The 24986-nt window shown below is 30.8% G+C and overlaps 1 protein-coding gene across 13 annotated transcripts in view; it reads left to right on the top strand.

Annotated features, from left to right (window-relative positions):
* Positions 1-24986, top strand: part of LOC143247462 (uncharacterized) — a 139239-nt gene that overhangs the window by 59561 nt on the left and 54692 nt on the right. For all 13 annotated transcript variants that reach the window (XM_076495622.1, XM_076495619.1, XM_076495621.1 and 10 more), the window contains 3 exons: positions 3426-3576; positions 4017-4173; positions 14187-14303. In XM_076495622.1, coding sequence (XP_076351737.1) covers positions 3426-3576; positions 4017-4173; positions 14187-14303 — 425 coding nt within the window. The remainder of the gene's footprint in view (positions 1-3425; positions 3577-4016; positions 4174-14186; positions 14304-24986) is intronic.

Raw genomic sequence — 24986 nt, 5'->3', positions numbered from 1 at the left:
GCCGATGTCCGGAGCATCGCCGATACTCTAGGTGAAAGCTTTTGCCAGGTATCTAGCACTTCTGCTTGTACCTCCACCTTCTTGGCCATCAAGACTCTGGCAGAGCATTCACCTCTTTCCTTTCAAACTGACTGTCTTTTTTACTATAATTGTCCCTTTACACTGGTGGAACTGAAAATGGCCCGTCATCGGTCAGGCAGTACATCTGTTGGACCTGATGATGTACACTATGACATATTGCGCTATCTCTCTCCTGCTTCTCTTGATATTCTTCTAATTGCTTTTAACTGGACCTGGCAGGAGAATGTTTTTCCTGATGCCTGATACCTTTCTCTAAACCTGGGAAAGGTCCCAAGATTCCTTCACAATACCGTTCAATTGCTTTGACGAGAATCAGAGAAGCCTTTCTCAAATGCCAACATCTTGTTTCAATATTCTTTGACATTGAGAAGGCTTATGACACAACACGGAGGTATGGCATTTTGCGAGACCTCCATATATATTGGTTACGTGACCATTTTCCCATGTTTATTAAAAATTGTTTAATTAGTCATCTTGAGTACAAATAAACTTTTAACATCGTATGAACCAGAAGTTTTTTTCTTGTTTGTTTCATTTATTGTTATATGTTTGGAAATTTACTAAAATTTAAACATATATGAGTACATAGTAATAACATGTTACTTATAGTGATCAAAATGCAATTGTATTAGACAAAATACTGTTATACCAGTGATATATTTTTAAATTGTAGGCCAGTACATGTAATGAACATGAGTTATTTTACAACTCAGCTGCAAAGTGCACAGCCCATACATTTTTTTACAACTTTATTATTATTAATGTATGATAGAAAACTTAGCATCAAAATATTGTTTATAATTGAAATGCTGATATTATAAAAGTTTGAACTCAAATATAATATCTTGCCTCTGTTCACACACAAAAAGCTCTTTGTTGTCACAAATTTTCACTCACTACCATCCTTGTTGCTTCATTTTATTACTTCATACTAACATGCAACTGATCATGCAGCAACCTTCTGCCAATAGGAGTGTATATTGTCTAACTTCTGTCTTAAACTCTGAAGCTTTTTATCTGATAATGTAAAAGAAAACTACTTCTTCACTAGATGGAAACAGACACAGCTGCATTAGTACCACAATTTTTGGTCAGATCTTGTTGTATTCTAAAATCCTATGTTTTTTACATTAAAATAAAGTAGAGAACAATGTTTTGACCTTCTTAGGTGATCTTCAGGTTTTTTAACCTGATGATGACCTAAAGAAGGTCAAAACGTTGTTTTCTGCTTTATTAGTAAAAGTGTTAACACCCATACCAGCCATCCTGAGATACATTATTATTACTGGTTTGCTGAATATTTATCCTAAATGTCCAGTATGCTTTTGCTCACATAAATGTGAATTAAGTGAAGCCCTTTCTGACATATTTTGGTTAAAAAGGGTGTCCAAAAAGCAATATTTAGATAATATTTTGCAGAACCTAATTACAGTGGCAGTAATGGAATAATCTTAAATCATGTGAGAATAGAACACATTTTGCAGACAGTGTGAGGCTCTGACAAAAATATTCTAGGATATATTAACTGCTAAGAAGTGTTATTAAACTTGGGCCGAAAACAACATTGTTGATTTTTTTTCAGATGATCATAACTGACATGCAACCAATTTTAATTGCAGAGGATACTGGATTCAACAAATTAATGTTATTTATTAAATCAGATTACAGAATATTGTGTCAATAAATAATTATTGGATGAATGTAATTTATGTAATAGTATAATTAATGCTTATCCTTTAATCAAAGAAGGTGATTATCATACCCATTGCTATTATTTTTTTCTTATTATTTGATTGTTTTTATACATCTATTTATAAACATATATGCAGTAATTTATAAAAAGCTATTTGTTTAAGAATAAGTGATAACACTTTGAAAATATTTTCCTTTAAATGAGTTAAAATAATTTTTAAGAAACCTGTTTTTAAATTTAAACTTTTAATATATTAATCAGAATATAGTACCCAAACACCCCAAAGGAGAATGTATAGAAACTTTGTCACTTGAATAGAAACTCACTTGAATGACCACTGTGATATACCGTGTTTGCTTGAGGCAATGATTTAATCAAGTCTCCACAAGCACGTATAATCCTTTTCATGAGGATGAAATATTTTTAAACACATTACTGAAAAAAGATTCTTGTTTTAGCTGTGGAAAGGAAAAACTTTGCGTGTTTAAAACCTACAGTGTTTACATTCATTAGAGACTGTAGTGTCCTGTTCAATTTTTAGAAAAACATAAAACAAGGGAACAGTTTTGTAATGATTATATATATTCAGTAAGCACATTCTTGTTTGTGTTAAATTAACCTGGATAATTTTCAAACTTAATAAGCAACTGGTCTTTTTGTTTTAACTTAATGTGTATACTACCCTACATCCATTATTTTCATGCAGTCTTGTAGTTTTACATTATTTTGAAATATGATCACATTTATCAAACATCTACAATCTTCTAGTTTTAAAAACTCTTCATGTTGTCCACATTTATTAAATATTCAACTTTTTTTTAGTTTCATTAATTATTTAGGAAAAGAATTTGCTTTAATTAACCTGCAGTCATTTTATATTAAAATGCTTTTAGTGTTAAAATTACTAGTGGCTGTGAAAGGAGTAAGAATCAGTTTTAGCCTTTTTTAAATACGGTTTCTTAGTTATCTGATAGAGTTGTAAAAACTAAAAACAAGTGTGTGTGTGTGTGTGTGTGTGTGTAATGGCAAAGCATGAACTCATTTATGTTTGTTTTTATGTGTTTATTAACAGATTTATTGTTTTTTCTTTAAACTGCTGAGTCTCCATTTTAAAAATAAAAATATAGCTATTCTTCATCTTTGAAGATTTGATGAAAATCTACAAATAATGATAACGTTTTTTTTTCAGTAGGTCTTATTATTTGAATTTGTGATAATGTTTGGTTACATTTTGTGTGCTCAAGACTGCATTATTCTGCTGTAATTTTATTCATAAATGTAGTATTTATCTTCATTCTGTTTACTGTGTTTAGTGAAAAATGGGGGTATTATATAAGATTAAAATAACTTAACTTTTGTACCACTTTATCTCATAACTGTTACTTTATCTATTTGACATTCAGCCATGGGTATTGTCTAAAGGTAACTTTACAAGAAATATTAAATTATCTCTAATTAGTTATCATAAAGGTCATAGTTGCTTTGTTCATTATAAATTTATATTTATTTACTTAGAGTGCTTATGTGTATTGTTTTACTAATAGTTAGCTTTAAAGCTAGTAAAATTATTGAGGTATTAAAAAAATGAGTATATTTTTTTAATGTGTATTCTTTTACAATGATGGTAATTAATAATTTTGATTGTGTGCAGGTACTAGATGGAAAAGGTTTCACCCACTTCGAGCTGTTCGCAGGATTTTCAGGTGGAAGATTAAGCGAGATGATGCAGAAGAAAGTCATGGTCCTAATAAGAAATCTCATTCTACTAGTGAATTGCAAAATGTTGAGATTCAGGATAAAAGGTAAATTAACAAATACTTTTTTGGAATGTTGTTTGTTTTTGTTAAAATGTCTTTTTTATCTTTGTGTTTATTCTGCTAGTACATAACTTTTCTGTTAAAAAAGCAATAAAGATAAAACTCCTAGGTGTGGTTTTTACTCTCCTCTTAGCAACTTTTCATAGTATGCTGCTCCTGCATCTGTTTAGTTGCTTGTTTAGTTGAAGTGTTCAAGGTGATACCAGAACCTGAAAAAACAAAGAAACTGTATATTTTGGACTTAGTGAAATTCAGTTGTTAACAAGATAGTTTTTAATGTGAATTAATAAACTGCTATACCATAGTTATTTTGATGAATTTTGATAGTTTCAACATAATGTGAAATTTAAATTTTTCTCTAGTTAATAAGACAGTCCTATACGTTAATTGAAAGGATTAAAGTAGTTCTTCCTTTTTATTTTTAGATATAACAAACCCACCACACCATATGCTTCAACAATCAGTGTTTCTCACGACAGTATCTTTTCTCCAGATCAGAATGATGAAATGGACTCTGGTAACCTTCATAGAGCATTTAGTTCTTCTTTACCATTGCATTCTTCTGGTTTAAAGGATTTCAGTGTAAGCATGGCCATAGGTTTTGTATTTTATAGAATTTAACTTGATCCAGCTGATTTTGATGCAAATAAACTGATAATGCTGCATGAATATTTTCACTTGTGTGCTTCAGTACTTGTTATTAACTCGTTGTATATTGGTTGTTGTTATAAATAATTTTATATACACACACCCATACTTTTTAAAGTATTAGGTGGCTGAGAATATTTCTGAATAACAATTGAGTATGCTTGTTAATAGGTGAAAGTGCTGCTACTTGTTTGATTTTATGAGGTTAGTGAATATTAGTTTTATAAAGTACCCAGTTAAGCTAATCTCTACTCTTGTACTGTTATGAAGAATATCATGAAAAAACAAACATGTTGGAAAACATCCTCAAAGTAGAATATTAACTTTATTAATATGAATAACATTTTTTTCTTTTTAGAAAAGTTACCAGGTTATAGAAACTTTTGGAAAACAATAAAACATTTGGTTAGAAACATAAAACATGTTAGAGTTTTGTTTCAGCCGTAGTTTAGTACTAGCATTATAATTGAAAGTAGCTGTCTAAATATAGTCATATTCATGATGTTTCAGACTATTAAAGGTGTTTATTTTAATCTTAAAGATGTGAAGTCTTCTGTTTATTTGCTCCAATGGAATAGTCAAATTCTCAAAAGCTCGTATAACATAGACACAGTTGTGATTCAGATGATAGATCAGGCTTTATATTTATTTTTAGTATTTTAAATGACTTTTCAACCTAATACGTCAGAAGCTTAAGTGCTGCACATTTCTCAAATTCATTATAGGTATATTTATAGTGTAAATAAAAGAGAGCTCAGAACACCAGGCATATAAAGATGTAAAGACTTCAAAATACTTTTGATTGCTAAAATATAGTGGATTGTGTGAAGGGAATTAAAATACTTTTTAAGAACAATAGAAGTAAGAATAATTACTTATGTGTAACTTTTGAGATTTGTTTAAAATTCAGCAGTATTCCAAAATAAGAGTATTGGTTCAAATTGTGTGTTTGTGACATTTAAATATAAAGTTTAAAGTTTCACATGTATTAGAACTCAAAATACCAATATTGACAAGCTAGAATATAAAATAAGAACCTTATATCTTTTCTATTTGTGGAGATATGATTTACATACTGAATTAAACACAATGGTCCACTCACCTCTTTCCATTTTTAGAAATAATCCCTTATATACATTTATAATTTGTAGTCATTCTAAAATGAAAAAAATATAATTTATATTTATTTCCTAAATTTTTTAAAGTGGTTACAGGATTAATCAAATTAACAGACTTTATATAGCTAGGGTGGAGAAAATAACAGATATACATATTTCAAATGTTTATTTCCCATAAAACTGTATTAAGGAGGTTTTAGTGATTACATAAATAATATTTGCAATTTCTGGGACAGAGTAGTTTTTAATCATAAAATGAAAATCACTTCATATTTGGACTAGCAGTGAAAACAACTTAATATATTCACAAATAAATCTTTAGTAAACATATTTCTTTTAAGTCTGATTTTTGTGTACAAAAGGCTTTAAATTAAATTTTGTGAAGGTACATGTACAGCATCAGAAGTTACAGTATAAATACTTGTATATATTATAACAAGTACATCATGTTTCTGTCCATGTTGCAGTTTTTATCAGTGTTCTGAAGTTGTAGGTTTTTGAAGAATTTTATATTGGGGCTATATTTATTCCACACAACTAATTAGGTTATTTTTTGAATGGTCATTTTGATTTACTTCATTTTATGTTTCTCTTAGTTCATGGCTAAAAGATGTTTTTTTATTTTATATATTTTCTGTTCTAGCATTTATGTTTAATCATTTGTCTTAGATGATATCTAATTACATTATTAGTTGTACATCTTTATTTTGCAATTTTGGTATTTACTTTATAGAGATAGCTAGAAACGGACATACCACCACTGCAGTATGTTTTACCAATGTTGTAAGCTGTAAGCTAAGGCTTTTATTATTCTATTTTTGTTTACAAATAAGGATTTGGACAAAAAGAACAACAACAGAGTTTGAGCTTCATAATAATTTGAATATTGCATTGAAGTCATAATGACCTTATGAGATTGTATGTTCCATTTTGTCATATGATAAAATGTTGGGTATTAAATTTAATAAGGGCTTTTTTTTTATATCACTCTTTGGTATCATTATAAGTTTGATTGAATTTTTTTTGTAAATCTTTTTTGTAACATACACAGCCATGATTTATATAGCTAATAGAGGACGTGATTCTCAGTGACCAAGGTGTCATTAACTTTATGGTGAGGTGTGTCAAGAGCCTTGGTGATCAAGATGATAAAAACATAATGTCACTGTAAATCATGACTCTCAGTAACAAGATATTGAAAGCATGATGGCAATTCATTTGCTGAAGTATTAAAAATACCAATCCAGCTTCACTTTCATCTTATGTATTGCTCACATAAAACACTTAACCTGGCCATGAAAGGCAGAAGACTTTTGAAATATTGTCCTCTAAGCTTGTGTTTCCACAATAGACAATTACCATCCATTCAACATAGTTTTGTCATGTTTATTTAACTACTGGTAACTGGAAGACTTTAGCAAACAAAGATTACTGTGTTTGAAACAGAATTAACTATCATTAGAATAAGAGCTTCTACTATCTTATTTTGTCTTCATTTGACACAAAGGGTAATGTTACATGTAAAGTCAAACAATAAACGTTCACTTATTAATCAACAACAAAAAAAAAAACACTTCAATGATTAAAATACTTTAAAAACAAACACTTGTAGTACTATATATGCAGTTGTAAGAAACAAGAAACACTAAATAAAACATGAAGAAAAATAAAATACTGTTGACACTGAACTGTCTGAGGAAGTGGATGGATAAAGTACAAATTATTCAAAATACACAAAGAAAACTTGCATATAAAAATGTATTTCTTAGTTGAGGAATGCAATTTCACATTGTGCATGTTAAAAAATTATACATAACGGAACAACATGTTAGGCTTATTTAAATCTGGATATCAGAAAACACCTGCAGTAATTTCACTGTCAAACCTTGTTTGTTCTTTCAGTAAACCTTAGTGGTTTTTTGTTGTTGTTGTTTTTTTTCATTGTAAATACATTTCATTTTATGTTTTGAGATTTTGTTCTCAACAGTTAAAAAAAAAACCACAACATGCAACACTAAAAAGTGATAACAGAATTAAACTACGAAATAACAAAAGGAAAGTGGAATAATATAATGTTTAGGGGCATCAAGGGATTTATTTATATGTTTTGGCTGGCTCATCTTCTGAACTAAGCTGAAACTATCAAATAAATAAATAGAAAATAAAAATCATAAATTATCATTCCTATAGTTATCAAGCTTTCTTATAAACTTACTTAAATTACTATCTCTACAACATCTGAAACAACCCATTCAAAAGGCCAGTTATCTTGTAAGAAAAATAAAACTTTTTTTTACTGAAGATGACTTATCCTGCCAAAATTTATATTTTTGTCTCTTTGTCTTTCTAGAAATCACTTTACAATCTTAAATACCTCAATCAGATCTTTTCCAACTATTCTTTTTTCAATAGAAAATGGTTATGGAGATCTTAATCTTTCCTCATATGATAAATCCCTATCCAAAACACCTTTCTAGTAATTTTAACTGTTTCTAACAATTCAATTCCCTTTCTAAAATAAAGAGCCCGAGACTGAACACGATACTCAAGTGTGGCCTAACCAGTGACCAATACAATGAAATTACAACCTTTTTAGTCTTATATTTGGTACTTTTGTAGATATAACCTAAAACCCTAATTTGCTGTACCTCTAGCCACACTGTGTTGTACAAATAGCTTAAAAGACTGGTAAACAAGAACACCAATATTCTTTTCATTCATAATACTTTTAAGGTTAGCCCCATTTTATTTACATGTATAATCCAAATTAAGATAACCCACATGCATTATCTTGCATTTATTATAATTAAAACCCACCTGCTATTTATTTATACAACTCACTGAATGATTTAAATCCTTTTGTAAAGCACCATCATTCATTTCACAGCTAGCAACACTCAAGAATTTTATGTCATCCACAAATTTAACTAATTTATTGCCCATTCTTTCATCTATGCCATTGATCTAAATCAAAAAGAGCAAATGTCTTAAGTATGACTGAACTCCATTTATAATAACCCTCTGCTTTCTTCCATCCGACTACTCTTCTATCGAATTAGATGACTTATCATGCACACCTGAAGATGTGTTTTACAAGCCTTTTATGTTGCACATTTTCAAATGCTTTTTAAAAATCTAGATACACCAAATCTACATAAGCAGTAATTTTTCAAAGAATGTTAAAAGATTTGTAAGGCAAGATTTTCCCTTAGTTAAATCATGTTGAATGATTTGCAAAGCATTTTTGATCAGACTTTCCAAAACATTTTTCTGCAATTGATGCAAGATTAATAGGCCTATAATTACTGGGAACATTTTTATTACCTCTCTTGAAAAAAAAAAAAAAGTTAAATTAGCTAACTTCTAATCTTACGGTACCAGTGCGCTATTCAAGAACATAAAAAAAATAACATGTGGCTTGCATATCCAATCCTTAACCTCCTTCAAAAGCCTTGAGAAAATATTATCTGACATGGGAGGTTTATTTAAACTTTCCAGTTGTTTCTTACCAAGTTGAGAATTACTGTATTGTCCAAATGTATTGCCATCTATCAACTGTCAAAAATGAGGAATACTTTTTCAATCTTCCTCAGCAAAAACTGATGAAAAAGAATTTATTAACTTGGCTATCTCCTAATGATCAAATACAAGCCTTCCTTTGTTTCATCTATCAAGTTCCTACCTCAATCCTGATATCTTGTTTACCCTTAATGTACCTAAAGAAATCTTTACTGTTAATGTTTACACTTTTAGTCAACCTTTATTTATATATCCTTTTTGATGTCCTAATTTCCTCTTTGACCAATTTTTTTGATATTCTGTTACCTTCTAAATCTTCTGTCATACTCTCTTAAGCTGTTTGTTAGCCAGCCTTTTGTTTTACTTTCAGACACCCTTTTCTTTCTATAAGGAATATATTTATCTTGAATGTTTAAAAGTTTTCCTCATCTAATCAGTGTTCTTAAGTAACTCAGTTGCCCAATTAACAACTCATAATTCTTGTTACATCCCTTCAAGATTTAATTTTTGTGAAATTTGTAACCAAAATATTATTATTCTCAATCTCTATATACAGGAAAACATCAAACCTAATGGAGAAATGATCGTTTGCACCCATATGTTCCCCAGTTTCAACCCTCTCAATAATTTTTATATTTGAAGCTAACAATAAATTTAAAATAGTATTGTTTGTGATAGATTCTTTGACCACTTGGTGAAGAATACCATCTTGAACAATTTTTCTAAAACCTTTCTCCATCACAGATTTAGCAATCTGTATGCCTGAAATTAAAATTATAATTATGACTTTATTGAGAGCTGAAATCATAATCTCATTGTAAAGTTTCTCACTAATTTCATCAGTATCATCTGGTGATCTGTAATAAAATCCTACTAAAAGCCTTTTCCCTTTATATCCACTAACAGAAACCCAAAATGAATTCAATCTACTTGCTATTTTCTTTGAGATTTTCAACTTTGACAGCATGTGACTCAAATTTACAAGTAAAGCCACATCTCCATCTCTTTAATACTCTTTCCCAATTAAGTAATCCATATTCCTGTATTTCAAAGAAATTTAAATTTCTGCCATCTTAAATTTTTTAAGTTTAACCATGTTTAAGTTATTTCTGTTATGTCTAAGTTCTCTGTTCCTGCTTGTGCTGGCTTGGCATGGCCAGGTGGCTAGGGCGCTCAAATCCCTGTCAACCGAAGATGCTCACCCTGTCAGCCATGAGAGTGTTATAATGTGATGATCAATCTCACTGTTTGTCAGTAAAAGAGTCGCCTGAGAGTTGGTGGTGGGTGGTGATAACTAGCTGCCTTCCCTCTAGTCTTACATTACTAAATTAGGGATTGGGTAACACAGATTATCCTTATGTAACTTTGCACAAAATTCAAAACAAACGAAACTTCTAGTGCTCTAAGGCCATCAACTTTATTTATTATACCTCAACATTAAAATAGTAACAATGAACCCTACTCTTGTTTGTTCAATATTTCATTGGTGTTTCTAGAATTGGATATCAGGAATTTTTCAGGTGGCAAGTTTGGGTTTAAAATGCTTAACTGTTCTCTCACAAGTTTTGGACAGTATGAGGAATTTATATTAAATAAAAAAGTTTAAGATTGAAGCAAAGCTTTTGAAGTTTTAATTTAACAATAAAAAATGGGAGCTGTGCAATTCGTACGATTTTTATATTATAATAATAAGTTAATGGCAGTAGTTAAAGCCTAATGATTGTTTAAATGGACTACAAAAATCAGTATAGGTTTTCATTTTATCAGGAAATTATTTTGGTGATTTAAGAATAATATGTTAAATTTTAGGAAATTTCTATGTCTTTCTCTCTTGTATTAATATAATGTTTTCCTCCTTGATTCATGATTTGAAAATGATTAATACTCATTTATTTAATTGTAGTTTACACGTAAAAGTATGATAGAAAAAAAAAGAAAATACAAATGACCTGATGTAAGAAGGGTATATGTCAAAAAGTTAATTATTGTTGTAACTCAGTAGGTAGTGCCAGTAGTCCTAATATTGTCCAGTTTTTATTCAAAATTTCTGTAACCTGTTGGTTTTAAATTTATCAAAGTAAGAAAAAGTTTGAAACTTGTATTCTTTAAGTTAACATTTTCACTCTAAATTGTTGAATGACAGAGTAAGCATACTTGTTTGTGTAAATTTAAGATGAGATTAATATGAAAGATCTTTATTTTTATGGCTGAGTAGTCATAATAAGACAAGGTAGTTGTAATTAAAGATACTCTTGCCTTTTGTGATAGGACACTTTGTTTAAGCATATTCTGTAGAAATTAAAATCTATTGCTCTTCCTCTCTTAAGAAGGAATCTAAAATATTCTGAAAATTTTGTAGTCATTTTCATCTACTAGTAATTTTATTAGCATATTTAATGAAGCATCTTTCAGTTGTCTTTTCTTATTTGTTTTTGTGCCTACATTGGAAAAAGTTTTCATACAAATTTTAATAAATACTTATTGTAATTACCTTAAAAGGAATCCTGTGGTGTCCCAGCAGAATATTTCTATGACATTGTTACTTTCTTTTTAATTATTATTTTGTAAGTACATTATAGACAACATAATATTAGATTTATTCTTGTAAGGTGTTGAATCTCTGAGTAGATAATAAAGTAAATTTTAGAGTTATTTAATATTCTCTTAACCTCTTAATATTAGATTTGTATAAATTGAGTTGTGAATTTCATTTAACAATAATACGTATGGCAACTTTGAAATATATTATATCCTGTAAAAAATTGCACACCTTTTAATATTTTGTAGAATATCTTTACATATTTTCCTTTTGTTAAGTTGGTAATTTTAGGTCTTTTCCCTTTTCACTACAGTTAATTTTAATATTTCTTGTCCTCTACCACAACTGTACTGTAGAGGCATATTACACTTGTCTGGCAGAAATGCACAACCCTTTTGGAAAGTTATTCATGTACCTCTTAATATTATAACCATTGAGAACTGATACAAAGTATGATGTATATTGAAAAAGGTTTTTAAACTTTTAAACTGTGTATTTTAAAACCAAACTAATATGTAGTTAACTTAAATATAAACCTAAGACCTAAATACAATATAACTACATTTTTAACTGTAACATATTTGTGTAAGAAACAATCATAAGTGCAATAGTTTATCAAGCAGCCAATAATATTAGTCATTTAGATATATTCCATGACAATAACTGTGTGCAATCTTCAAAATAACCATTGTTAGATTATAGCATAAATTGAGTTTTTTCAAATAACTATGCATATGTATCTAATGTCTACATGTAGGCTATAAAGTTCAAACAAATATGTTGAAGGTGAGCGTACCTTCTGTCAGGATTTGCTTGTTTCAAGAACATTCATTCAGAGACCTTGAAATGTACAAGTCAAAAGGTCATGTGAACATCTTATAGTCTAGAGGTACATCTATAGTACCACCACTGTATTATTGAAAATATAAAAGTGTCAAAGCAGATAATTTTCATAACTCATTGATCTCATGAAAATAAATTTGAAATTTTAAGTAGTTTTTCAAATGTTTATTTTGAAATAAAATGTTTAAAACTTAGTTCACTTAACCTTTTGACTGCCAAGTATTTCAGCTGCTGCGGCAGCTCCTATGCCAGGTTTTTTCAGCAAAATTAAGTAATTTTTAAAACAAAGGAAATAAGTAACAAATACTATTTTTTCTCTAAGCCAAACTTATAATGGTACACAAAATGAAGAAATATGTAAAAAACATGAAACAATAACTCATCCGTGGCACGGTGTTACCGATTGGCTTGGACAAGTTATCTCATTTACGGCACTGAACAGGTTTAAACGTCAAATTATATTATACATTATAATGTTAATTTTATTCACATACATTGATAAAAGGAAAAGATGTTTAGTTAAGTTTTGAATGCAACACAGTGACTTGCAGAGAAAAGTGTTTAAAAAGGTATTCTTGGCAAAGGAATTAACACCTACAAAAATATACTGGCTAAATTCCATAAACAGTTTTGAGTAAAACTTTTTAATTTGCATAGTAATGTTGAAAAAAATAATAGCAACTGTGTTAGTTGATATAATTGCAATTCAAAGTTTTATGACATATTTTCAAATTTCTTAGGATCTGTTTTCAAGTGGGTCTAAACCAGACATTGGGAAAGACTTCTAAAATTTATTTAAAGTTAAACAAATGTATATTTCTTGATCCTTAACCATTAAAACATTTGTTAAAATATTTTAGAAAGCATATAATTTTCTTTGTGAAATTAAAATAAATTAAAAAAAGAATTATAATATGCAATATATTGAATGAAGGGAAGTTGAAAACTTTTGTTAAGAAAATAATTACATTTGTCTAATTTATTAAAGACTTTTACTAAACCTTCCTTAGGGTTTTAATAATGCCATTTTAATTTTCAGTTACAGAAAGCTATTTTCATTAAAAATTACTCAACAATTTTTTATTATTTTTTATTTGAGAATTACTTGGAATTACAATTCTAGGACCGTTTGTTGAACAAAAATTCTTAATATATTATACAAGTTGTTTCTTTTGTAGCTTAGCTAAAACTATTCTTTTCTAAACAGGGTTGTAGAGCTATTCATTTTCATTTTTATTTATTTTGTAAACATTTTTCAGCTAGTCTTACTGTTTATGTATATGTTGTATTTAATGTTAAACATTTTAGGAAGTTTATTTTGCTATATTCAGGAACATTTTTTATATCCAATAATTTTTACCCAAAGAAAAATTTTCTTTCAAATAGTTGTTGGAAATAAAGGTATCTTATATTTACTTTCTATTTTGATTAACTACTATACTTTTGAAATAAGTTTTGAAACTTGGTTTAAAAAAAAAAATCTTAAATTCAAGATTTATTATACTATGGAAATGATCTGTTTGATACATTTACCAAAAATTTGGCTTTCATGAACTCCTTTCATTAAATATAATTCATTATATTGAAAGTTTATTAATTACATATTTTACCTAATATACGCTCTTGTTTGTTTGTTTTTTAAATCTGCTAAGTTTAGAACTTTGTTTTCAGCAAAAATTATTTAACTGTTAATTGTGTCATTTATTACTTGTGTATTTGTGTGTGTGTATATATATATATATATATGAAGTTCTTTCCACAAGGTATAGGTACATTTTACTAGTTAGAAGAGGGAAGTGTAATTATAAGGAGTTATGTATATGTCACAGACATTAAGTGGTTTATCAAAATTTTTTACTCACATCTTGTTTATAAAGTAGTATCTTGAATTTTACTTGCAGAATATTAGGTTTGTGCTAATTTTTCAGGAGGAGCTCTTCAACAGGGTTCGACAACGACGAGATTCAGATGATGAAGATATAGGCTTACCTCATAGTCCTTGTACTAGTCCTACTACAGCTGATATATTAGCTCAGGGGCTTAAGGTAAAATCTTATAGTAGTTATTGTGATCAGTCCAACATTAGTTAAAAACTTTTTTTTGCATTTGTTTTAATGTTGTCTTATCTGAGTGTAAGGTAGTTATTTTGAAATTGCTAAAAGGTTTTGTAGATGTCTTCAATTTAACTTTTTTTTAGCTAAATATTAAATCAGACTGATGAAAAAAAATAAAATTTGTTTCCATAACTTTATGGTGGTGGGGTCATGACCTTAAATGGTTTGATAACCACTGTCATAGGGGATGACAAAGTATGAGTAAAAAAAAATATGAAAACTCATCAATGAACTATGGTAGTGGTTTATAATAGGAATCACTCTTTTTTTTTTTCTTTGTTGTTATTTAACATTGTTTGGCCAATGTACAGCAAAAATGAGTGAATATTGTAGTGAAACCTAGGCAGTATTATTAAATGCACCATTGTATATTGTGTAGGACAGTATTAAATTTATTGAACTACCTGTCAAATAACAGTAGATGTATAATAGTTGGCACCCAATCATTTTAATACAGTTTGTAATACAGCCTCATAATCTACTATATTCTGATGAAAATAGCTGTGTGCAGGCTGTTGATATAAGTTAATATTTATATGGTGCATGAAATATGTACCATAACAATTATTAACATATTTTTGCATTGTATTGATGTTGCATATTATTTGTTTATGTACTGGGTTCTTGACCTTTTGGGCAGGATACTACTGATAGATCATGGTTTGGTTGTGTTTTTTTATCACTGCATGGTTGATTTTGGACATGATACACAAACATTTAAAACATTATACAAATGTCTAGGCTGTCTCTTACAACATAAATCTTTAAGCCACAGTTTAAAAGATAGCACCAAGCTCGGTTTCAAGTATCAGATCAATAATCACTGTGATGGCTGATGGTATATGTCAAATTATAACCAGTAATGTGTGATTGTAAATTTTATACACACTGCAGATAGAGCTAGCCATCTTTGAAGTATTACTATAAGGAATGGCAAGAATTTTGCAATGACAAAAGTTATGGTGATTCTAGGCAAAAAGCAGAAATTTGGTGGCTACACATATTTCATTTAAAAATTATTTAATTTTGGATTAAGTATGTAGCAGTAATTACCTACCAGAGCTCTGATTAGGGTCATCATATTGAAAGAGGGTCATAGAAACATTATGATCCAAACTCTGTTAGAAATGGAGGCTGGTAAAGGTGTATTAATATGGTCAATTCATAATTGTTAATTAACACATTTTTGACCTTGTAGTGTGTGTGGAATGCCATTGTAAGAGGAAATCTGGCCATCTAGCAAAATCATGTATGGCCTTATTATGGAAAACAAAGAAGAAGAAGATAAAGGGGGAAATATAACAGCCATAAGAGACATTAAAAATGCTTATCTGTACATGTAACCTACAATATTATGACATGTTGTTCTTGTATGCATAAACATTCAATATAAATATATCTATACAACTTGAGAAAGTTACTTGACTATCTATATATCTATTTATGTACAGTTACGACAGAAAGTGTTCGTACCCCTGCATCCCAAGTGGTTTTTTGCTCATAACTTAAAAAAGTATCATGAGTAGGCTAATAGAAGTATAGTATATTATAAACATTATACTAACACACATCTACATAAATTTTTATGTAAATTAAACGACAAATAAACTGTTTATAAACAAATAACCAAAATAGGAGGAGCAGAAAGTGTTTGTACAGTTCAGAACGTGTGAAAAAACTGATATTGCAGTAAACATTTTGTTTAATTTGGTAAATAAACTACATTATACCATTCCAGAAGTAGACTCTGGGTTCATAATTATTGCAATTTAGCCAGCCAAAAATGTACTTCCAGCAATTTAGAGCTGTCTCCGTCATTATCTGCTTGGTCATCATGGCGAACAGGAAACAACTGTCCAGTGATTTAAAAAACCGAATTATTGTAAAATATAAATCTCGTGTGTCTCTTTCCGGTATTTCTACACAACTTAATGTGTCGAAATCTACTTTTCAAAGCATAATTGCCAAGTTCAAGCTTACAGGATCAACTGCTAACCTTCCTTGTTCTGGACGCTCCACCAAAATTCCAAAGAGAACCAAGAAGAAGGTTCTTGTAGAAGTTAGTAGGAACTCTCATTTAACACATAATGACATACAGAAACTGGTAAGGGAAACTGTGGTTGAAGTAAGTACCTCTACAATTATGAACATGTTACGCTCTTCTGGGTTCAAAGCATGCTGTCCTCGTAGAACTCGATATTTAAAGCCTGTTCATTTAGAAGCACGATTGAGGTATGCAAGAAAGCATGTAGATAAACCCTTTATCCATTGGAAGAGTATTCTTTGGTTAGACGAGACAAAAATTGAGCTTTTCGGCCATAATGATGTTCGCTATATTTTCTGTAAGAAGGGGGAACGAAATCTTCCAAAGAACACTGTCCCTACAGTTAAACATGCTATGGGATTTCTTCAACTCTTCTGGTGTAGGCAGTCTTCACCATGTCAACGGAATCATAGAAAAGAAGAGTACATTGATATATTAGGTACTTATATCATGAATGATGCTCAGAACTTGTGGCTTAGACATCGTTGGATCTTCCAGCACGACAATGACCCTAAGCACACATCAAAATATGTGCAATCCTGGTTGCAGAGGAACCATATAAGAGTTCTGGAGTGGCCATCTCAGTAACCAAATTGAAAACATTTGGCATGAGTTGAAGACCAGGGTTCATCAGCGTCATCCAGAAAACTTGCAAGGGTTGGAAGCCTTCTGTAAAGAAGAATGGAAGAAAATACCAGTCGAGTACTGTCAAATGATCATGGAGGGCTATGAGGAGAGATTGTGCAAAGTTATTCACCTGAAAGGCTACACAACTGACCATTAAAATAGACACACGAACACTTTCTGCCCCTCCTATGTTTAGTTATTTGTTTATAAATAGTTTATTTGTCATTCAATTTACATACAAATTTATGTAGATGTGTGTTAGTATAATATTTATAATATACTACACTTTCATTATCCTAATCATGATACTTTTTTGAGTTGTAACAAACTAATATAATTAGTCAGAGGTTTGGATTTGCTATTTTTAATGCAGTCCTTCCTTGTGATTTTACTGTTTATTTTCTCCAAAACCTAGGATACATTTTATAATCCCACATTATAGCTTGTACCCTGGGATCTTTTCAGTTGGTGCAGCATCTTTTGTTTAATTTAATTTAATTTGTTTTTGTTTTGGCTTGTTCTCCAATTATAATAAACTAATATATATGTAATAAGTACTAATCAACATGCATTTATAAAAATTGTGGATACAAAATCCAGTCCATGCAGTTTCCCAGCATGGTTCAGAGTTCAGTACTTCCTTTCAATCCATTGTTTAAAGGTACAGGGTATTAATATATATATAGAGTACTTGTATATTCTAGGAGCATATACCTAAAATGTGGTATGTTGATCATCACGTATAATAGTGAGCAAACATGCAATACCACTATCAATGATAACATTGTGACGATGATATCAGGAGTGATAGTCATTCAACATTCATGAAGCCAATCCAAAGGTTGTTATTGTTTCTTGAGAGAACATTGTATACCAACTATGTATTTAATTAAACTAAAGTGTTTCAAATGGGACAATATTTCATTTTTATGTGTATTTATGTCTTTGATGGACAGAAAAAATGAACAAGATCATTAATAATTGTTAATTTAAAAAGGGGGAAATAGGAACCTTTTGAAAATTACAGAAACAAGGTAGCTAACTTAAAATGAAAATATAATTGCAAATAAAGTAAACCAACAAGCTTATGGTTTGAGACATAGTGTTGATTTTTTTCCTCAGGCTACAAATCCCTATCTTAACTCCATGTCTAAAACCTGTGATATTTGGGAAGAGTCACTGAAAAATATGGATAAGCTTAATTAGTCTGTTTAATTTGTTGTGCAATTTTGAAAGTCAGAATAAATAATTCAAATGAACTTTCATAACTTTTGTTATAGTTTCACAACAAAATGGTTTAAACAAAATAAGTTCTGTGATAATGATCCAAATATAAATGGTGTTTGGAAAATGTATTATGTTGGGAAATAAACAGCTTTGAATGCTTTTTAATAAGAACTGTGTTATGGTTTGTGATCCATGTTTTCAAATCTACACATTTTATGAAGCTATGAATAGCTATCTCACAGTAAGGAAAGGAAGGGTAATTAATGCCTAAGAATGTATGGTTTCCAAATTAAGCATGCAGTAATATATTTAGTTCAAATGTGTTCCCATTGGTAAAAGTAAATTTCATTTTGCTATAGAAAAAGAAATTTTTTTTAAACTAAAAACTAAACCTTTTTACTTCCTTAAACATTGCTAGTAACCTCTTGTAAACCCTTTTCAATAAGTCAGCATCCTTTATACGATAAAGAGGCCCAAATTGTGTAACTTGTGTGCATAAAGAAACAATTCTTTTGACTTGTAATCATTATGTCTTTATGTATTTTCATTACAGTATAGTTTCATACAGTTGGATAAACTGTTGCTTTTTGGACACTGTTTTTCCACACTATGTATGATTTGGATTTGATTACAATGTTTTGATTAATTTTGGATCTGTTGTTGAACTGGGTTTAATTCTAAAGGTTTGAAAGTCCTATCTGTGTCTGACTTTACTGTGTTTTATACATAAAAGAAATTTCTGACTTCCACATATATCTTAACATATATTTGCTTTATGCACACTGTATCTTACTATATATTTGATTCTGTTACTGCTATGGTTGCTATCCTCCCTCTCTCTCCCTTTCTTAGATACCTCATTCTCATGGGTTAGTCTTATCTACAGTCTTCAGCTAGACCACAGGAATAAACTGGGAAATATTGAACTGTAGAATCTGCTTCCTGAGGTAACAGTGGTAAATAATGTGAAAATTTACTGTCTGCTTCCAACTCAGGTTTTAATGATGGTTATTATTTTTAAGATTGCTTTAAAAGAAATTCTGGTTTACCCACCTTTTCTTAGGATTATATTTCACCAAGTTGTTGAGCTTGTTCTCAGTATCTGCACTTTCTTCATGGTCAAGTAAACCATATTCTTTCCAGTGAATTTACTGTTGCTTTTCACATTACTTTTAAAGGTTGTTCTCAACCACTGTAGGTGTCTTCTATCTTAGTTTTTTCAAGAGTTCACTTGTATTCTCAAGGAAAATAGAAAATTATATTTAATGAATGTGATGAAATATATAGGCATGGGTGGCAAAGTCACATGCACTGGATGTTCAAAATAAGTTGGTCTTGAGAACTAGCCAATCATAACCTAGGGTTGTTGATGTCAGATTTAGTTTATGCCAAAGAGGTGTGTACAGTACATAAAAGAATTCAGTATGATAGTAGTTATAAGAAATGTTAACTATTCAAAAGTGCTTGAGTTTTGGTTCTTATAAAAACGTTTGAAACCTTTGTGTGTGATCCTATGTGCTGACTTCTTAACCAGAATGATTAATATTTGTTATTTAAAATCCGTTATACCAGTTGGAGCATGTTCTTTTATTGTCAAGTTTTAAGTACTTTTCACTGGAAATGCTGTACTTATTAACATAAATATTTTAATTTCACCTTTACAGGAAGTTTTTATACCTGTCTTGTAAAGGAGCAAATGAAATAAAGCATGTTTACAAATAGTGTATGTATATAAATATCATAAGTATTCACAACACAGAAATTACATAAGTGAACTAGGTACCAGTAATGAAATTATTCATTTAAATGTGAAATAAAATTATGTCTTGGTTATTAAGACTGTTAAGCAATATCCCTAAGATAACTTTCTATTCAAAAAGAGATTCATGGGTTATAGAATTATGTTAAAGTATAAATTTAAGCATAATTGTACAGAATAAATAAAGTATATTTGACAGCCTTTATTCTTTTTTCACTTTTGGTTTTAATTTCAACTGTTGCTTGTATGTACTCTCTCTCCTTAACTTACTTGGCCTGTTTGAACACTGCAGTAGTTGTGCCATCACTATGAGTTGATAGAGTATAGTTTCCTAAATAATGTATTGTGTTCTTTGTTTCTGTTGTGTATTACTTTGATGAGTTGTATAATTCTGGAATGCAATTTATTTGTTTCTTCAGAGAAATTCTTGCAGTTAGCTCTGTTCTTAAAGGTGTAGACTTATGAACATCTTATTCTGCTGCAATAGTTTTTTTTTACGATATTTAAAGGAAGGTGAAAGGCAGAAAAGCTAAAAAAGGGAGGTTAATTAATTTACTCTTTGACTACAGGCTGAATATATTTTACTAGTTTACACAATTTATGATGTATAGAAATATTAGAAAAACCATGAAAATAATTAAGCACAGTATAAATAATTTCATCTTCAGTAAGGATGAAGAGTTAGAAACTCAGAAAGTAAGTGGATGGTGTGATATTTTGTAAGTATATAAAGTAGTAGTCACATAGCCATGGCTTTTTTGTATTTATATATTACACAGCATTTATTTTTCACACTCCCAAGGATGACATGAATGATGTTGAGACATGCAGAATGCCTTTTCACTATCATTTATCAGTTTTGAATAAAATTTTAATTGCATATTGTACAACATTGATTGTTAAGTATTGTAATATATGCTGAACATTATTGAATTATGCATGTGAAGGATGTAAGATGAAATTTTTTGATTTTACAAATATATACATTTTGAAATAGCATAAAATTATACATTACTATACCAATACCACAGAATTCCACCTTAATTTATCAGGCTGGCTGGCTTATAAAGTTGTACTTAGGTCTTAAAAACATCATTTTTCAATTATCATGTCATTCACTTGTCATTTTGCTTTCATCAGTTGGAGTTGTGTGAAATTTCCATTTCTTTTAGCATAATTTCTCTTTTGGCTTTGATACCAACACATTCTTTCTCTTTTTTATGGAACTGGCTTGTGGAAATTTTACAATTTTCCCCTAATGCTTCCTCAGACAACAAATCATCATCGACTAGTATTTCAATAATATGCTTTTAGTTAATTTTTTCTCATTGATTTCTTAACATTTAGTTCTAAAACTTTGACAGTTTCGAGCAATTCACTTTTGTTGTACCTTTCTGACTGTTCATTAGAGAGTGATGCAAGAAAATTTTGATAGTTAAACATGATAAAATCTTAATGTAAGTTTAATTACGATTTGAGTTTAGATCAAATTTTTTTCTCTGATTCAGATCTCGGTCATGAGCCCCTAATTTATTGTGTTACATAGTACAGTTTCAAGTAGCCTAATACTGAGTTAAAATGTAATTTAGATATCGAAGTTAAATAAATATGTTTCCAATTTATAATACTTGTCAACAAGATTGAAGCATATAGTTTTATTTTTTGATACAAAAATATTTTAATATATAAACAATTATACAATTTGCAATAATGGTTATTACAAATAATGATCTACATACAAAAGATTTACAAACTTGTAAACAATAAAGAGTTTTTTTTTTTGGCTGGAATTTCCTTCATACCTTATCGAGGGTTCACAATGAGTTAATTTTGAGTTTTGTAAGTACAATTTGCTTAACAGGGAGCTAGCTGCCTCTGCATTTCTCAATGATCAAGTGTTGAGTTTTTCACCACTAAAGTTCTTTGTAATCATACTAAAGTCTGGTGTGAATCCACTGAAGTTCAACAGTTTGTAATGCTTGACATTTATAAATGTTCCTGGCCTAATATCTGAAGTCCTTGATTCATGAGCATTAATCACAGTTGTTTTCTGAGGTTCATAGTATACCAAATGTTGCAAAATAATAATTTATACTTTCTCTTGGTACATCACATGGGTCACAATTATAAGCATGAGGAGAGTCTAGATATTTTAGCCTTCACAACAATACTAACAATACATTAGTATTTATGCACATGTATAATGTTGATTGTTATACTTGAAAATCGTCTACAACTTTGGTGAATAGGGAGGAATTATGTAATACAGATTTAACACTTTAAGGTATTACAATTCAAAATATAACTTTAACTTAAACAAATATGTTACAATTGATATACAATAGTGAATTCATCACATATTGTTATAAATGTTGCATTATCCTTTTCTTTCATGTTTATTTGTATGTCTTTTAATTTACTTCAACCTTTTTTCTGTATTTTAATTACTCTTTATAAAATGTTTAAGCTTTGCAAAGTTTTGTACCTAATGTTTTACCCTGTTCAGTACAGTTTGCTGAAGAGGGAATATGTGTATTTTTAAATGTTCGAGAATTAAATGTTTGCTCCCCCCATGATGGATTCCTATATATGGTGAGGGGACCTCCCAGAGAAGGTTCTGTTTTTTCAGTTTACCTTCTCTGGGATCTGAACATCCACCTTCCTGTTTGCCATGTGTGGCAACACATGAAGGGGGGTGGAAAGGATCCTTGTAGTTAAAGGGTCCAATCCCAACACACCACTTTGGCCTTGAATTCCTGTAGACTAGGATCAACTGAGTACCAGTGTTGGATGTTCTCAATGGGAATTGTAAACATTGTGTCAGATAATGATGTTTAAGTATGGTGCTTACAAAACCCTAGCATTACTGCAGTGCCCTTGTTTGGCATTATAGTGAGTCCCCTCATATGACTCCATGATGGGTGAGGTTTCTTTAATATGGATACCCTAATCTAAGAAAAATAAATAAATAAAAGTGAGAAAAAAAAAGTTTATTCGAAAATGACTATCTATGGATGGGCATGTTTTAGAGTAATCATTATAGTCCACTTCCACACCTCTATTTCTCATCTTTTAATAAGTATCTGAGAAATACCTTGGTGCCAGTGTCTCCCTTTTTCATTCAAAAGTGCTTGATTCCCCCAAGTCATTTGAGAAGCTGCACTCTGGAGAAACTGTGATAAGAACATCTACACCACAATACACCAACCTATTTTTGAATTTGAAAGCTATTGAGGATATACCCATTGAGGTTACTTCCCATGCTACTTTGAATTCCTCAGACGTTATTGTTGAGCAGGCTTTAAAGAACATTCCCGAGTTGGAGCTCCTTGCTGGTTTCACCAACGAAGGTGTTTCTGCAGTGCATCTTACCTTCACTTGTAAGGATGGTATAATGCTGCCTACAAATGTTCTTCCAAACCCTCTACAATGTTTCTAGTGTCAGAGGTTTGGTCACTCAAAGATGTGGTGTCATGGTTCTTTGATGTCTGCTCATTGTGGTGGCAAAGACCATGACACCTGTGAGTGCTAATTTGAACATCCCTGTGTTAACTGTAGTGGTTCCCACCCCTCTTACTTTCATTCTTGCCTCAAGTGGGTGGAGGAGAAAGAAGTGCAACATATAAAAATGGTGAAAAATATTACCTACTCAGGGGCTTATAAGTTAATGTCCCCCACTCCATCTCAGACATATGCTACATTCCACTGTTACAGTGGCAGTGCAGACAGATCTTTCTGTGCCTCCGACAGAGTTGTTCTCTAACCACATGAATAGGTTTTTGCACCCCATGATTAAAAGAGACAATGAGTCCACATACACTCCTATCTCTGTTTCTACCATTTTTTTCAGTAGCTCCCTGGATCCACTTTCTTTGGCTCTATCTTCTGACATATGTTCATGTCCATCTACTTCCTCAGTCCAGAGATGCAGAATGATTATTTGTTTGCACCTTCAGTCACTAATATCTTCGTTCGCTGACAGAGATCTCCCCACTTGACTCATGGCATGATCAAAAACGGAAGGGCTTTCTGTCCAATTCTCCTCCACCAAAGTAAAAATGGCCACTTTGATACAGTGGAACTGTCAAGGTTTCCATTCAAATGCAGATGGCATTAAGGTTTTGATTGGTTCTTATTATTCTGCGTATTTTTCCTTACAGGAAATGTTTTTGAAACCTGCCGATACAGTCACCTTTTATCAGTTTTCTTTGTACTAGAATGACATGGTGTGTGATGAACTTGTGCATGGAGGATTGTCACTACGAGCACCAGCATGTGCCTGCCCTGTCTTTTTTACTCAATACAACCTTGGAGGCCACAGCCATCCATGTTCTCTTGGGTCTTTCAATCACCGTTTATTTTCTCTATCTGTCACCTGGAGAAACGTACGATCAATCAGACCCTGATGCTCTCATTGAAAAGTTTCTGTTTCCCTTTTAATCCTGGAGGACATTAATGAACCTAATCCCTTTTGGGATGGTGCTGATATTGATGGGAGGAGGAATTCCATAGAGGCTCTTTTCAGTACTCAGTCTCTTACTACTATTGTACTCTCTATCTGCTCCCCTTTAATTTTCTTGGAGGGTTGACAGTGGCCCATAAGGCAGTAATCATTTTCCTGTCATTTTGAAGGAGACTGGCTGTGATTGATGTCACCTTACCTTCATGCCTCAGTAGAAGTTGGATCTGGCCAACTGGCCCTAATTTACTATTTTCTTGGAAGTTAATCCTGCTGTTATCTGTATGCCATCGATAGATGAATGCGTAGCAGGAGTGACTGACTGTGTTGTCCAGACAGCTGATTAATCAACACCTTTTCCATGGTAACCTCATCCATGGTGGAGTTCTGCATGGAATGCTCAAAAACAGGCCTGTGATACTCTACATAAGTATCCCACATTACCTTTCAGCAGCCCTGTGCTCATGCTTGGCAGATAAGATGTCAAAACTAGAAGGA

Source organism: Tachypleus tridentatus, chromosome 3, assembly GCF_004210375.1.
Source record: "Tachypleus tridentatus isolate NWPU-2018 chromosome 3, ASM421037v1, whole genome shotgun sequence".
Taxonomy (NCBI): domain Eukaryota; kingdom Metazoa; phylum Arthropoda; class Merostomata; order Xiphosura; family Limulidae; genus Tachypleus; species Tachypleus tridentatus.
The sequence above is the reverse complement of the archived record's forward strand: the minus strand, read 5'-3'. Positions and strand labels throughout refer to the sequence as shown.